The 15,850-nt window shown below is 33.3% G+C and overlaps 2 protein-coding genes, 1 non-coding gene and 1 pseudogene across 3 annotated transcripts; 2 read left to right on the top strand and 2 right to left on the bottom strand.

Moving 5' to 3' along the window:
* Positions 1 to 1,558: 1,558 nt before the first annotated feature.
* On the top strand, positions 1,559 to 3,773 carry LOC123203515 (thaumatin-like protein 1b). The gene is made up of 2 exons (XM_044619894.1): positions 1,559 to 2,466; positions 3,233 to 3,773. Exons 1-2 carry the CDS (start codon positions 1,697 to 1,699, stop codon positions 3,435 to 3,437), a joined length of 975 nt encoding a protein of 324 aa, XP_044475829.1. The 5' UTR covers positions 1,559 to 1,696; the 3' UTR covers positions 3,438 to 3,773.
* A 3,091-nt stretch (positions 3,774 to 6,864) lies between these two features.
* On the bottom strand, positions 6,865 to 6,938 carry TRNAT-AGU. Its single transcript has one exon. It is a non-coding gene; the product is annotated as a tRNA-Thr (tRNA).
* A 1,799-nt stretch (positions 6,939 to 8,737) lies between these two features.
* On the top strand, positions 8,738 to 10,550 carry LOC123203175 (annotated as a pseudogene).
* A 204-nt stretch (positions 10,551 to 10,754) lies between these two features.
* Positions 10,755 to 15,424, bottom strand: LOC123203174 (endoplasmin homolog). The gene is made up of 15 exons (XM_044619391.1): positions 15,267 to 15,424; positions 15,072 to 15,192; positions 14,824 to 14,977; positions 14,658 to 14,738; positions 14,374 to 14,485; positions 14,152 to 14,278; positions 13,919 to 14,057; positions 13,480 to 13,588; positions 13,191 to 13,393; positions 12,887 to 13,102; positions 12,634 to 12,799; positions 12,204 to 12,345; positions 11,936 to 12,086; positions 11,426 to 11,830; positions 10,755 to 11,345 (listed from the first exon to the last, which is right to left on the bottom strand). The coding sequence occupies exons 1-15, from the start codon at positions 15,331 to 15,333 to the stop codon at positions 11,070 to 11,072; spliced, it is 2,469 nt and encodes an 822-aa protein (XP_044475326.1). The 5' UTR covers positions 15,334 to 15,424; the 3' UTR covers positions 10,755 to 11,069.
* Positions 15,425 to 15,850: the final 426 nt, after the last annotated feature.

Below are 15,850 nucleotides of genomic sequence, written 5' to 3'. Positions count from 1 at the left end.
TAACTAAAAAAAAAATTAACATTTAAAGATTAAAATTGAAAAAAAAAATTTACATTTAATCAAAAAAAAAAAAACATTAGCGTGAAATTCTGAGAATAAAGGTTGGCGGTAACGGCACGCGCCAACCCTTGGCTACTCCAAACAAAGTTTTATAAAGGGTGGGTCCACCCTATATTATAATAACGCTAACTTTCTTATCCAAATAGTTTTAGTTTATAAAAGATTGACCCACCTAAATTAATGCTAACAAGCCAATTATTTCCGCCAACTTTTATAATAATAAATATAATATTATATTATAATATATAATTATATTATATAATATTATAATATATTATTATTATTATACATATATTATATTATATTATAATACATAATATTATAATATAATATATATAATATAATTATAATTATAATATTATATAATTATATTATAATTATTATACATATATTATATTATATTATAATACATAATATTATAATATAATATATATAATATAATTATAATTATAATATTATATAATTATATTTATATATATATATATATATATATATATATATATATATATATATATATATATATATATATATAACTTGTAAGGGTTGGCGGAATCGCCAACCCTTACAGGTTTTGTATATATTATATATATTATAATATATTATATTATATAATATTATAATATAATTATATAATTATAATTATATTATATTATAATATATTGTTATTATAATATATATAATATATTGTTATTATAATATATATAATATATAATATTATAATAATATATATAATATATTATAATAATATATATAATATATTATAATATTATATAATATAATTATATATTATAATATAATATAATATTATTATTATAAAGGTTGACAGAAATAGTTGGCTTGTTAGCATTAATTTAGGTGGGCTCATCTTTTATAAACTAAAACTATTGAAATAAGAAAGTTGGCATTATTGTAATATAGGATGGGCCCACCCTTTATAAAACTTTGCTTGGAGTAGCCAAAGGTTGGCGGGTTTATTCTCATAATTTCACGCCAACGTTTTCTATTTTTTTTTTTGATTAAACGTAAAATTTTTTTTTCAATTTTAGTCTTTAAATATTAATTTTTTTTCAGTTAAATATTATTAAATGTGATTTTCTTCGATGATCATTTTTTACACTTTTTCGATAGTCATTTTTTTTCAGTTGAATTTTTTTGTGGGTTGTTCTTTTTTTTTTAATTCTCACTTAGCAAAATTCTTAATATGAAGAATTTAGTTTTTTCCTTCCTGCTTTTATTTTTGAAAATGAGGGAGAAGAGAGAGTGATTCCTTTATCACTTTGGAAGAAGAGAAAAAAGAGAGAAAAAAGTTACAGAGAAGAAGAGAAAGAATTTATGCATGAAAGATCGAAGAGGGGTATTTTGGGAAAGGTAAGTACTGTTATGGTATATTTATGAAAGCTTTAAGATATGTGACAATTTTGTATAGACGGAATAAAATAATGCTAAAAATTTCAATTTCCCTCATAATTATTTTGCTTATAAATTACCCACTCACTCTCCTTTTAGAATCTCCCTCTTCTCTCCAAGAAGTAGTTCAACTGTGGGAATTCGAATCTAAACTCTCTGAGCTTCTTCTTCTTCTTCTTCTAACTACTTCTTTCGCCGTTTCCATCTTATTCATAGACAGCCAGCCTCAATGGCTCTTCGAGTAACATTATTAATTGCTTTATTATTACTCCTTTTTACTTTTCAATTATTCATCAATTGCGTTATTTCCACCACAACCTTTGTCATGGTTAATAAATGTGACTACACAGTATGGCCAGGCATTCTCTCCAACCCCGACTCACCCACTCTCTCCACCACCGGTTTCGCCCTCCAAAAGAATCAGTCCAAAACTATAACCGCCCCAACTTCATGGGGTGGCCGCATATGGGGTCGAACTCTTTGCTCCCAAGACTCCACCGGAAAATTCTCATGCGTTACAGGCGATTGCGGCTCTAACAAGCTTGAATGCTCCGGAAGTGGCGCTGCTCCACCTACCACTCTGGCAGAATTCAAGCTCGATGGCTATGGTGGGCTTGATTACTACGATGTCAGTTTGGTTGATGGGTACAACCTTCCAGTGCTCGTCGTTCCTCAGGGGGGCACTGGTCAGAATTGTTCAACAACGGGATGTATGGTGGACTTGAACGGCGCGTGTCCTTGGGAGCTTAAAGTAATGAGTGAGGATGGAAAAGAAGAGGTAGCTTGTAAGAGCGCGTGCGAAGCTTTTCAACAGCCACAATACTGTTGCAATGGAGCGTACAGTACGCCGGACACTTGCAAGCCATCTTCGTACTCTCAGATCTTCAAGAAAGCATGCCCACAAGCATACAGCTATGCCTACGATGACAAATCCAGCACCTTTACATGCGCCTCTGGACCCGCTTACACTATCACCTTCTGTCCGGCACCTAACACCAGGTAAGTAAGTTACGTTTAGTCTTGTCTGTGAAGAAAAGTTCCATATGAACGTTGAGTTGTCAGTTCAATAATTTGGGTTTGGGGTTTGGGTTCAATTCAACCTTTAATGTTGCGGGAAGAGGAAGATATTTCCTTCGGGTGCTCCATTTACTCTTACTCAAGTAATTAATTAGTAGTCCTCTTCAACTAATACGGAGCCTTTTTGAGTCGATTAATGTAAGGATTGATTGATTTGGAGTGCATTTAAACATTTAAACCAATGCCGACGGGTTGGATTATATTTGAAGTTAAGCTTGGAACTAAGGAAGGATTATAATTATTTTGTTAAAATGAGACAAATTTGGAGAACTAATTTTTTGAATTTTTTTGGAATTTAAGTTATTCTTAAACTAAATTTGAATCTCAAACAATCAATGTGCACATTTTGGGATGGCTGGCACATCAAACCCATGTGCTTTATAACGTCACTTTATTGAAAATAAGCAAAATATTTTATTGTCCGTCCAGAACTAGCGTGTTTATAAGGATTATATAGTTAGTTAGTGTATTTAGCAGGTGGTGGGTGGGATCTTCAGCATTTTAGTATTTGGTATCTAATTTTGAAATAATAATAATAGTGCAAAATTTTGATAACCCAAACTTTCTCGGGACAAACAAAATAAACGGCCAGCTATGGGAGTAAACAATCCCGATGGGACAAGCCAACGGTTACTTTCTTTTTATAATGATAGGCTAACGGATAGTTTTGTTTGTGTTTGCATTGCAGCCAAAAAGCCTCTCAGGGTACTAAAAGCACTGACCCTACAAGTACAACTACTACCAACTCAGTCTCACCAGTCATCAGCAGCACCATGGTGTACCAGGGTGCATTGGATCAAAGCGCTGCATCATCTTCTTATAGACACGTGTTGGGATCATATGGCATGATCAGCATGACGATGGCAATCTGGAGTGTGAAAGGGTTATGGTAGGGCCGTTGGTATGTGTCGTTGTCGTTTCATGCGTGTAGCCTAGGTACAATATAGATTTTTTTGTGTAAGCAAAATGTCAGATAAGGCATTGGGTCCCAGGTGACGTGGAGATTGATGGCTTGGCTGCTATTCTTTTGTCTCTTTCCTCAAACAATAAAAAATGTAATAGAGAAATTGAAATATGAGGAATTTTATTTTATTTTAGGGTAGGCTGGCTGTCATGTCATGTCATGTCATGTCAGTAATAGGAGGAGGAGGGGATTCATTTGTTGGTTCCTAGAATGTAAACACCGCATTGATGCCAATAAAATGATTTTTCGTGTTTGGTTTGTCTAATGTTTACTAGTCCATCCATGGCAGTTCATACCATTGAACATATTTCTCTCGTATTAATTTAAGTTTTAAATTGGAGATCTTAAATACTTACTTTACTTGAAATAAAATTATATCAATTTTTTTTAATCTTAAATTGAACCAAAATATTTTTAACTTGATCTAAAATAATCTAAATTATAAAGGTCAAAGGACTTATTCCCACCTAAAGTATATTGTTATCTTAAGTTTCTCTCCATTAACTTTAAAAATCTTATTTATTCATCTATAAATTAATGAAACTCTAACCCTTTAAAATTTTTTTTTTTTTCCATCAGAAAAGAAGGTGGTAGGAAAGTTGATCAATGACCTTCTCAAAATGATCGTCAAATTTAGAAAAATCAAATCATGAGGGAAAAATACAAGTTTTCAAATTTTTTGATATTTGAAAATTTGTTAGTTTTTTAAAATAAGTGGGAAAATGAGAAGTAATTTTCTTTATTTAAATATTTAAGGTAAAATAACATTTTCATCCTTAAAACTAACAGTAAAATTTAACAAAAATTAAATGATTGATGAATATTTGTGTTGACTCAATGAATACTTATGGTTTTATTTTGATAATAATGAATTAATATGACCCTAAGCATATTAACTAATGACTTTATTTGAGTGTAAGTTTATATTGTAAGAATTTACTAATACACTTGAATGAGTATGAATATGGAAATGAAACACAAGACTTAAATAAAGAATTCGCAAAGATTTGAAGAAAAACTTAAGTTTAGGTAGATATGTTTGTAATTTTGAAATATTTATTTTGATTAAAATATTTATTTGTATGTGAAAGCTCACTTAAAAATTTATTCTAATATCTTTCATATTTTGGGTTAAAATGTCGTTTTTCAAACTTTTTGGGTTCAGCCAAATTTTTATGAAAATTTATTAACTCATTCAAAATGATGAAGTTTTGTGAACTATATTTTTATATCTCAAAGTTCGTTTTGAAAGAGTTTTAAAAAATTAGTTAAATTATCATTTTTCAAAGATTCAGGAGAAAATTACAAATTTTTAAAAATTTAGGGGGTAAAATGTAATAAAATTTTGACCACCTTAATTTTTCAATAGCAGCTTTCGAATTATTCAGAAACCATGTAATTTGGCTTTTAGAAATTTAGTTGACTGAATTCCTTTCAATTGATCGAATTGCATTATAAATTTTCTAATGACTAATACCACGTAGATACCATGGAAGTGTCGCGTCATATCCAGTTGATAGAATTTTATATTTTTTGAAAAATTAAAATAGCTAGTTTTGTGCACGATGGTAACTTTCCTTATTTTTCCCCTATATAAATCCAATCAAATCCACTTGAGATTAATTTTGCACCAAAAACTCTCATATATTTGAGAGTAAATCTATTTTAAGTTGTTCATTTGCAAATTATTTTCTCTATTCAAAACTTTTACTTATACAATGTTTAATTTCATTTGTATTGAGGTTGTATTAAACTTAAATTTTCATATATACTCTTTGAAAGAGATTATATTTCGAATCCATATAAAAATTCACATTATATAAGAGTGAGATTCATTCTTGAAGAGACTGAAAAATTTTTAGTGGGAAAAATTGAGTTTTAGTACTTGTAAAGGTTAATAGCACATTGTAAGTTATTTTTGTATTAAAAAAAAGGTTTGGTTGAGGGTTTGTCAACCAAAGATTAGTGAAATACTCTAAAAGAGATAGTTTAGAGGAGTGGACGTAGGTCGAGTTGTGCTGAACCACTACATATCACGTATTGGATTTTCTCATCCCTTAAACTTATATTTTGTGTTATATTATTTTGATTATATTAATTATTTGAAATTTCTCTTGTTATTCTCATAAATTGTATTAAAATAGTTGATATTCATTAAATTGAATAAATTGGTTTTAATTATTTAATTTGGTCATTCAATCCTTCAATTTGGGTTTTTGAAACCCGATAGGTGGGTGATTGGAAATGGACTTAAACTTGGGTGGGAATAAGTCCTTTACCCTTAAAAAAAATATAATTTATAGTTTGGTTTTATTTAAAAATCGGCTATCCCATAACACAAACTTAAAACTATTTTTTAAAAATTTATGAATTCAAACCAAACTATAATTTTTAAATGGTTTGGTTTGATTTTACTGTTTGAATAGAATTATACACAGCTCTAATAGACATAAAGTCATATAATATCATAATCAAATAACCTAGTTTAGTATATAACTTCAACTTTAAAATATTATAATTGATAACCAATGAGATTAAAACCACTTGTTAAATATTTAAATTTAATTTTTAATCCATATGATGAATGTAACTGTCATAAATATTAAAACTATTAATAAATATATGATAGATCAAACATAATAAGGTTAAAATAATAGTACTTATAATATACAAACAAAAAAAAAAACCTACAAATAGATTTTTTATAATTTTGTCAAAAAAAGTTATTAAATTAAAATAAATGTCTTTGAGTGATGCGAATTTGATGTTTGATGATACAATGTTGATTCAAATTAGGGATAAAGATTTTGTAAAGTAAAACTTTTTCTATCAAATGAAAAAAAAAAAGATATTAAAGATTTTTTTACTGTTATGATGGTATGTAATATTTTATTTAAAATGTTTGAGTTAGTTCAAATCAATTTGAATTAACTTTGTGTCAACCTTAACTCGATTCAATTTTTTAAGGATCAATCTGAACTTGATTTAAACTACTTTTTATGTCAAAAATTATAACTCTAAGCTGTTTTTTTATATTTTTTATTTTATATCAAGTTGTTAAAGTTTGCCAAATCTATCAATTTGAATGTGTAAAGATTAAATAGGGAGATTGAATTGTATGGAATTTGGTGATAGGTTTATCATCGTGAACAGTTTTTATCTCAAACGATTTTTTTTATTTATCATCAATTTACCAAACCACTCAGGATTTGGAGAAATCTTTTTTCAATGGCATGGGATGGCATGCATAATCAAATCAGAAATGAGAGACAGAGAGAATGGATAATATATAGTATCGAGTGGAAGAAAATGGTTTTACTTATACAGGAACAGGTAAAAATAATTAGTATTATTGCTGCTCTCGTTGAGAGTCGAACTCAAGACCTCCCGCTTACTAAACGGGTGCTCTAACCAACTAAGCTACGTGAGCTTCGGTGTTCGGCTTTTGAATAATGTTTTATAATTATGTTCCAATAAATTGATATATGTATGTATATACGAAGAAGCAGTAAAATCTTAGCTTTGAAGTTTTTTATATATATATGTTAGTTGGTACTTGCAGTGATGAAGTAGAATAATATACATAAAAATGTCAAACTTTCTACAATAATTAGCTTTGAAGTTATATATATATATATGTTAGTTCGTATCCACACATTGCTCTTCTTTTCCACGTTGCATCTACAAAAATAAGATTTATCCAATTTTATAAGTCTATATTATATTGATCAACGACTTATGCACTAATAATTTTAAATCCTGTGGGCTACGTGAATTCTCAAACACTGTATATATATATTTGCATGGCCCTCCTCTCACAATACAAATGCTCATCAAATCAAAGATAAGTTATAAATGACGCAAATCTTTTATCAGTAAAGACTAAAGAAAAACAACTGAGACTTTACACGACAGATAATATGTCAGAGGTGGACAATCTCAGCTGTTAAAAAACAGAAACAATTTTCAGTTAGGCTGACATCTTTCTTTTCTTTTCTTTGTTTGAATCAGTGAGTCAAACCAATTTATTCTTGTATTATGTTAATTTGATTATTAGAATTAAGAGTGATGCATATACATGATGTACAAATCAGCACAAAGACCATCCATCCATCCATCCATGGCAATAATGACGATGGAAAGTTTAGAATGTATGTAATCAGCACATGCACATGAAAAGACTTCAACTTTCTCACATTGCAAACGTAGCCCTTCCATGCTTTTTCACAACAACATCATGTGTTTTTTATATCCTTATTTTCTCAATAACATTCCTGGGTAGCGAAATATTAACAAATATAGTGTGAGTATAGTTGGATTCCAACTGAAACCTTTGAGACGGACGGCTCAATCTCTCTCTCAAACTGAAATGGACCTTTTATTCAAATTCATCCCAAAGAAGAAGGTAGTATTTCCAGCGGCGCAATAGTCGGTTGAAAGAATAAGAAAGAAAATGATGCAGTGGGTTCCAGCCAGGGCAGCATGTACAGTGGAAGAGCATTAGAATTAGAATCAGCATCAGCATATGTTTTGGTAAGGTCTAAAGCAAAGTCGGTTCCTACCACCTTTTCCCTTTTTAGCTTTAAAGGTTCCACAGGCCCATCCTCCCACCCATATCTGTCTATCTATCTGTCTATCTATCTTCAAAATCAGGATAACAAAATTAATACACCATCTGATTCGTCGGTTGAATTAAATAATATGCAACTGCCTCTCTCTATCTATCTATTATCAACTCTTTATCACCGACCCACCAATCTATGCTTCACATCACAATTGTAATTTTAGATTCTCTTATCAATTTTTTTTTTTTATCCACATTAATCTTATTAATTTGATACATTTAATAGTAAATAGTAAATATTTAATAGTAAATAATGAAACATACATATGAGGGTTAAAGTTGAAATAAAGTATAGGAGTCAAGTAAAAAATTTAAAAACTTCAGGAGTCTCTCTCTTTTGAGTATTAAAATTTAAAGTATATGATATGAGAGAGACAGACAGACATTTATCTTCCAACAAGTTATTTAGAAACCAATCTTCAGTAACACTAATAATTAATTAATTAATTAATTAATTAATTATATCCCAATCTTCATTTAATTAGAATTTCCACTAATCCTATTCATGTCTTATTATCAAACCTATGTTATAAAACTTTCCTTCCTTAAACTTACTTGTCTCCATGCACAAAAAAATCAGTGTTGAAATGGGTAATAGTGCATTTCAATAATCTCCAAACCTTTGACTGGATCAGCATCCAAAAACAATTCTGTATAATACTTGGGCTTAATGGAGTGGAGACAATTCTGTATAATATTTATTTAGATAAAATTCAAGATGGGAATCGGGGTTGGTTGGTGCTACTGGTAACATTATTTACGAATATATTTCCTAGTCACGTCTTGGTCCCTGCTTTGAAAGTGGCTACTGGATTACGAAGCTCAAGCTCACTTTTTTCGTCATTATTTTTTACATTTTTTTTCTTCTTTTTCGAGTCAGATTTCTGATTTCCCACCAAGCTCATCATATTTTATATTTATCTATCAGGTGACACAATCTTAATCAGAATCAAATCCTCTGCTCTGAAATATATGTTTATGGGTGGCGAGTCTCTCGCTTCCATCTCTATCAAGTCAAGAATCTTATCCTTCTTCTTCTTCCTCTGCTTCTTAAAAGCGCAATGCAGCCTCAATTTCATTACAATTCTTCTTCTTGTTTCCACATCACTCTCATTCTGCTTATATTCTCCAGAGGTAATTTTTCAGTCCTTCTTATTCATCATATTTTCATTCATGCTTCTTCAGCATGTAATTGAATTCTTATTTTTTTATCTGTTTTCCAGGAATATCAGCTTCTAAATTCACACTCGTTAATAAATGTAGCTACACAGTCTGGCCTGGCATTCTTGGCAAAGCAAAACTAGAAACTTCAGGCTTTGAACTGGCTCCTGCCACTTCACGTTCCCTCCAAGTTCCACCAACCTGGTCCGGAAGATTCTGGGGCCGAACTGGTTGCACATTCGACCCGATTAATGGTCAAGGAACCTGCAAAACCGTGACTGTGCTTCCAACGGAATCGAATGCAATGGTCTAAGCGCAAGCCCTCCGGCTACTTTAGCTGAGTTCACAATGGGGTCTGGCAGGCAGGAGGACTTTTATGACGTGAGTTTGGTTGATGGCTACAATATACCAATGATGGTCGAACCCACCGGTGGAACGGGAAGCTGCTTGGCAACCGGGTGCGTGGCTGATTTGAATGAAGGGTGCCCGGCTGAGTTGCGGGCGGAATCGGGTGAAGGATGTAAGAGTGCATGTGAAGCGTTTGGGAATCCAGAATATTGTTGTAGCGGAGAGTACGGTACACCAGAAACGTGTAAGCCGTCAGTTTATTCAAAGATGTTTAAAGCGGCATGTCCAAGGTCGTATAGCTACGCTTATGATGATGCTACCAGTACATTTACGTGTATGGGAGCTGACTATACCATCACATTCTGCCCCTCCGTCTCAAGGTAAATCTTCCAGGCCAAGTCATAACCCAAAATAGAATCGATAAGAAGTAGAAGTTGAGGGTTTTTTTTTTTTAAATAAAAAGACGAAAGAGTTTGGTATTTATCTTAACCGGCCTATAATATAAATGCTGTGTTCTTTTTCAGTGTTATTTCTTTTATCGCGTAATCCACAAGTCAACACCCTTTTTTTTATATATTTTATGATGCAGTCAAAAATCAGCAAGAGATTCGTCTCCGACAACAAACGCAATAGATGGATCTGTAGATAATAATTCTTGGTTACCAAATTTTTTTACTGGAGACTCGCCGTCTGGGAGGGTTTCTTCTTCGGCTTTGAGATGGACATCATTTGCTTCTGCAATCTGCTGCATCTTTCTCGTATAGGCCATCCCATTCCCATTCCCATGTATAGTTTATATATTTACTTACGTAATTCAATTCATAGAAAGAAAGGTAGAGCTTTTGGAGATGAATGTGTTTCATTCTAACTGATTTATTATTTATATGAGAAAGTTTATGCTTTAGATCAGATGAAGTGAAATTTAGTAATGTGGTTGGTTGCTGATTCATGACTAGGAAAAGCAAGCTTGGTATGCTGCTCTTTTGATTTTGGACCAATGTCTTCGTCATTTCGTTTGCTTGTGGTTTATTTATACGAACGAACGCTTCTTGTTTCTTTCTTCTGATGAGTCGACTAGGGTTAGATGATATCACAGTTGACTTAGACCACTCATATCGAAATAAAGATCTAAGTTTATTCAACCTCAACCGGAACGGAAGTAGTCTTAACTCAAGATTGACATAATATATAAAGCAGACTAGATGGCCCGTTGACAGTTAACATGGGGGCTACCTACAATACAAGACCAATTGTGTCCCCAAAAGCACAAAAGAGATGCAAATATCATCATTTATGTTTTATGCGACTCAACTCATCATCAATTAGACACACAAGTTAAAAAAAAAAAAAAAACTAAAAAGAAAATTCCTGCTGATTATGTTTGCATTAATCTATTTGGGTTGTCTAAAGAACCCTTTTTCAGGCAATCTACAACTCATCCTTTACTGCTGAAGGCTGCTCCGCATCCACATCATCTTTACCACCTTCTGCTTCGCTCTTGGAACTAGTTGAATCTTCTTTCTCCACCTCTGCCTCCTCTACATCATCTTCCTCCTCAACTCCCACATCAGGGTTAATGTTGAGGCTAGACTTCACCGAGCTGTAAATTCGGGAGGCAAAATCTTTGGGGTCATTGAGCATAAAGCCACTCTCCATGAGTGCTGTCTGGTAGATCAGCTGAGCTGTTTGTTTCACGCTCTCATCCTGAAAGAAACCTCAATCAATGTTAACAACACAACTGTCAAAAAGAAAATAACAATAACAAACAAATCTATTAAAAATACCTCAGCATTCTTAACAACCCTCTCCTGGAGCTCTTTGATGATTGGGTGCCTTGGATTGATCTCCAGCACCCTCTTGCCTCGCATATATGCTTGCTTGCTGGCATCGGATAGAGTTTGAGACTGCATAATCCTCTCCATATTTGCACTCCATCCATACTTTGATGTCACAACCACACATGGTGTGTCAGCCAAACGGTTGCTTATCCTCACATCATCGACATTCTCGCTAGCAAGAGCATCCTTCCACCACTTGGTGAGTTCTTTGAATGACTCCTTAAGTTCTTTATCCTTGGAGTCTTTCCCAAGTTTAAGACCCTCTTTGGATACATTCTGGAATTTTTTGTCTTCGTAATCCATTAGGTATTGCATCAGATATTCATCAACTGGATCTGTGAAGAAAATGACCTGTCAAAAGCGCAAAACAATGGAGTCAGTATATAAATAAAAGAAACCGAATGCAACAAGAAAAGTATATAATATATTTCAGAAGCAACCAAATCATTCTCATACCTCATAATTCTTCTTCTTAAGCCTCTCAAGGAAAGGAGATTTTTCCAACTGTTCCTTATTCGTCCCTGTTATGTAAAACATATCCTTCTGCCCAGATTTCATCCTTGAAATGTATTGGTCTAGTGAAGTCAATTTGCCACCCGACTTTGTGCTGCAAGTACAAATTCCACAAATTATATCTCTCTGACAACAGGATCTAAAATTCAAAGACAAAGTGCAACCCAGGGCAGTAATATATGGCGATAAACTCTTAAATCAAAACAAATACCTCTCAAATCTGAGGAGTTTGGCTAATCGATTCCTATTAGCTGCATCCTCAATGATACCAAGTTTGATGGATTTGCCAAACTCATTCCAGAATTTTGTATATTGACCCTTCTTTTCATCATCATCATTGGTTTTTTCAACATCTACATCACCATTGAGATTCAACATCACCACTTTCCAATAACCATTTTAACAGATAACGTATATAACAGCAAAACATGAATCATAGAACCAAAAAAAGGCAGTTTGTTTTGCTTTGGTTAGTCATAAAGATATAGCCAGGAAGCCCAGCCTGCCATGAAAATTATTTTAGTGCAATTTGACTTGGCAACAGTTAAGGCTGACACATAATTTTGATATACTGAGCATGGAATCAACAAAAAGTATAACCCCCTGTCATATAGGAAAAGCTTTAAGTAACAAGAGTTTACCCTTCTTGTCCTTATCAGTGGACTCATCAGGATCCTCCTCAGCGATTTTACGGATCATATCAAGGGCCTTGCGAATGAGCTTCTTCTTGATTGTTTTCAAACTGTTGTGTTGTTGAAGCATTTCTCTTGATACATTAAGTGGCAGTGTATCAGAATCAACAAGTCCCTACACAAATTGAGAACCAGCAATTTAACCACAATCATCCCAAATTTGGAGAACCAATCCCAGGGCTTAACATAGACTTAGTTATACCTTCAAAAAGCTCAGATATTTTGGTAAGAGCTCATCGAATTCATCTGAGATGAAAACTCTTCTAACGTACAACTTCAAGTTGGATTTCTGGGTGTTATAGTAGCTCTCATACAGATCATGAGGGGCCTTTGGAGGCACAAACAAAATAGCCTTGAACTCTACATCACCTTCAGCAGTAAAGTGACTCCATGCTAAAGGTTTCTCATCACTAAAATCCTGCAGAGTCAAAATTTGGGAAACTAATTAACAATTTAATTCTCCAAATTCTAATGATTCTCGAGTATCACAGAGTTACCCAATATACCTTGGCTAAAGAGTGATAAAATTTGGTGTATTCCTCCTCTGACACTTCCTTTGGATTTCGCAGCCATATAGCCTTAACATCATTCAGGAGCTCCCACTCATAAGTGGTTTCCTTTATGGTCTTTGGCTTTGGCTTTTTCTCCGAATCTTCATCTTCATCTTCACTTTTCTCAGTCTCTTCTTCCTCTGATGAGCTGGTTTCAGCTGTTTGTAGCATATAGAATGAATAATCATGATACATAAGCAAATATATACATATAGAGCAAAAGTAAAACAACTTAGCAGTGTACTTTTTTCCTCTTCCTCATCTTCATCTGCAGGAACCTCCACATCAACCTCTTTGCTAGCCCAAATATAGATGGGAAAGTTGATAAATTCAGAATATTTCTTCACCAAATCCTGTGGAGAAAGAAGACAAATTAATCATGAAGAAAAAATACAATGGGAAAACAATAACACTTAATTCCACTCCTCTATGTCAACATGCTAGTTCTAATTTCCAATCAGTGAGCAGAAACTAGAGCAAACAAACAAGAACATTTTGTGCATGTCCATTGAAAAAAGAAGCATTAATATAAAAGGGAAAAGTAGAAACATTTGTACCTGATGAAAATAAAAAACATGGTTCAATAAAATCACCATGACAGTGAACATTTCTACCCAGTGAAGATAAAGATTAATAAATGAGAGAGTTAAGTGTACGAAGGTCAAATTCAATGAGATATTCACCTTCAACTTGGACTCCTCCAAGTACTCCCCAGCTTCCTCTCTAAGGTGCAATCTAATTTCAGTTCCACGTCCAATTGGCTCATTCCAAGTATCCTCAGAAATTGCAAATGCCCCATCGGCCTTTGATTCCCATACATACCTGAAAATTAAAGAGTCAGCAAGACTGTCATTTGACAAACACATAAAGTTGGAGTATCAAATTTAACAAATCAAATCAGTGCAAAATTACTAACTGCTTGTCATCATTATGTTTGCTAATAACTTCAACATAGTCAGCAACTAGATACACAGAGTAAAAGCCAACACCGAACTGCCCAATAAGATTGAGGTCTCCACTAGACTGCATTTTCTCCACAAATGCTGCACCAAAAAGCAAAAATTATACTTAACATTGCTCTACAAGAGTAATGCCATATTGTTAAGCGAATAAATCTAGCCTTCACATATAAATTTACCTGAAGTTCCAGATTTTGCTATGGTTCCCAAGTTCTTGATTAAATCCTCCTTGGTCATACCAATACCTCTGTCACGAATTGAGAGAATTTTCTTCTCTTTGTCTAACTTAATCTGTGTATTTCAGTACAAAATAAACAAATCAAATACCTTCCGTATGATTATGCTAAATCCACTAATTATCTTAGCCTATAACCATAAATTTAGAAGGTGCAATAACATGACTAATCAAAGCAACGTAATACAAACTTAATCTAACTATCTCCATATTTGATTCAGCACAAACCTGGATCTCAAGCTTAGTGTTGTCTCCTTCACCCAAAACGTCTTTGTCCGTTAGGGAAAGGAATCTAATCTTGTCCAACGCCTGAAATTCAACGAAAAAAACCATTAGAATCTCTGTGAAAATGCATCAAAATTTGATGAACTAACTATAAGAGATATGTACTTACATCAGAAGCATTGGAAATCAACTCTCTAAGGAAAATATCTTTGTTGCTGTAAAGAGAATTGATAAGAATGTCCATGAGGCGAGACACCTCAGCCTGGAACTCAAATTTCTCCGCATTACTACGAAGCGACCTCTTCGAGATCGACTCCGCTTCCCTAAAATCAAAACCAAAACATACATTTACTTGCGTGCGACGAATTGCCACAAGAAGAAACAACATAAAAACAAAATACAGTACCAGGTACCAACCTCTTCACTACATCAGAATCTGTCGACAAGCCATTCGGTACAGCACCTAGCTTCTCCTCAACCTTCGGAGGATCCGCTAGTTTATCCGATTCATCTTCTGCCTTCGCCTGGAACTTTTGGCCTAAACAGGCATAGATCCAAAGTAAGTTCCCAAACACAAAATGAGTTTCGAGACCATTGAAATCAATAGCTTACCTTGATCCGGAATGAGAGCAATGAAGAAAAAGAGAATCAGAAGGGAAGGGATCGTCCACTTCCTCATGGTACACTTCCAGCTTCTTTTCCAGTAGCTTCGATAAATTACGGTAGTCTTCCCTGCGGCGTTCGTTCGTTCGTTCGTTCGTTCGTTTATATAGTGCAGTCGAGCTCAAACCACTTGCTATTTCGAGTTAAACGCCATCGTGGATGATCGGACGGTTCGTAATTGTTAATTGATACGTGGCAAAACTTAATTGGAATGAGTTTGTTTCCTTGACGTGGAGAATTTAAGTGTGTTGGACGGTCCCACGAGAAGACCAAGAAACGGAGTCAGCTTAACCTACCTGATTGGCCGATCTTTGCCGAGTTGGCTGATCTAACGACTGTGAATTATTTGTGAACGTGGCTATGTAAAATTTGTAGAAAATTCTTTGAAGTGTTTGGCTCCCAGGATAACCGTAGTTCAGACGTCGGACAGTAACCAGTATTCATCTGATTTAGTGGGATTTTAAATTTAAAAAAAAAGAAATAAAAAATTATTATTTAAAATTAGATATAAATAATATTGTTTTGTTTGTTTA

This window comes from Mangifera indica, chromosome 19, assembly GCF_011075055.1.
Source record: "Mangifera indica cultivar Alphonso chromosome 19, CATAS_Mindica_2.1, whole genome shotgun sequence".
Taxonomy (NCBI): Eukaryota; Viridiplantae; Streptophyta; class Magnoliopsida; order Sapindales; family Anacardiaceae; genus Mangifera; species Mangifera indica.
Note: the sequence above shows the minus strand (reverse complement) of the source record. Positions and strands in the feature narration are given on the sequence as shown.

Coding starts and splice junctions, on each gene's coding strand:
- LOC123203174 (XM_044619391.1), bottom strand. CDS start 15,333: ATGAGGAAGTGGACGATCCCTTCCCTTCTGATTCTCTTTTTCTTCATT. Junction 11,831..11,935: donor TTAAGAAGAAGAATTATGAG/GTATGAGAATGA, acceptor CGCTTTTGACAG/GTCATTTTCTTCACAGATCC. Junction 11,346..11,425: donor GGGTTGTTAAGAATGCTGAG/GTATTTTTAATA, acceptor GGTTTCTTTCAG/GATGAGAGCGTGAAACAAAC.
- LOC123203515 (XM_044619894.1), top strand. CDS start 1,697: ATGGCTCTTCGAGTAACATTATTAATTGCTTTATTATTACTCCTTTTT. Junction 2,467..3,232: donor TGTCCGGCACCTAACACCAG/GTAAGTAAGTTA, acceptor TTTGCATTGCAG/CCAAAAAGCCTCTCAGGGTA.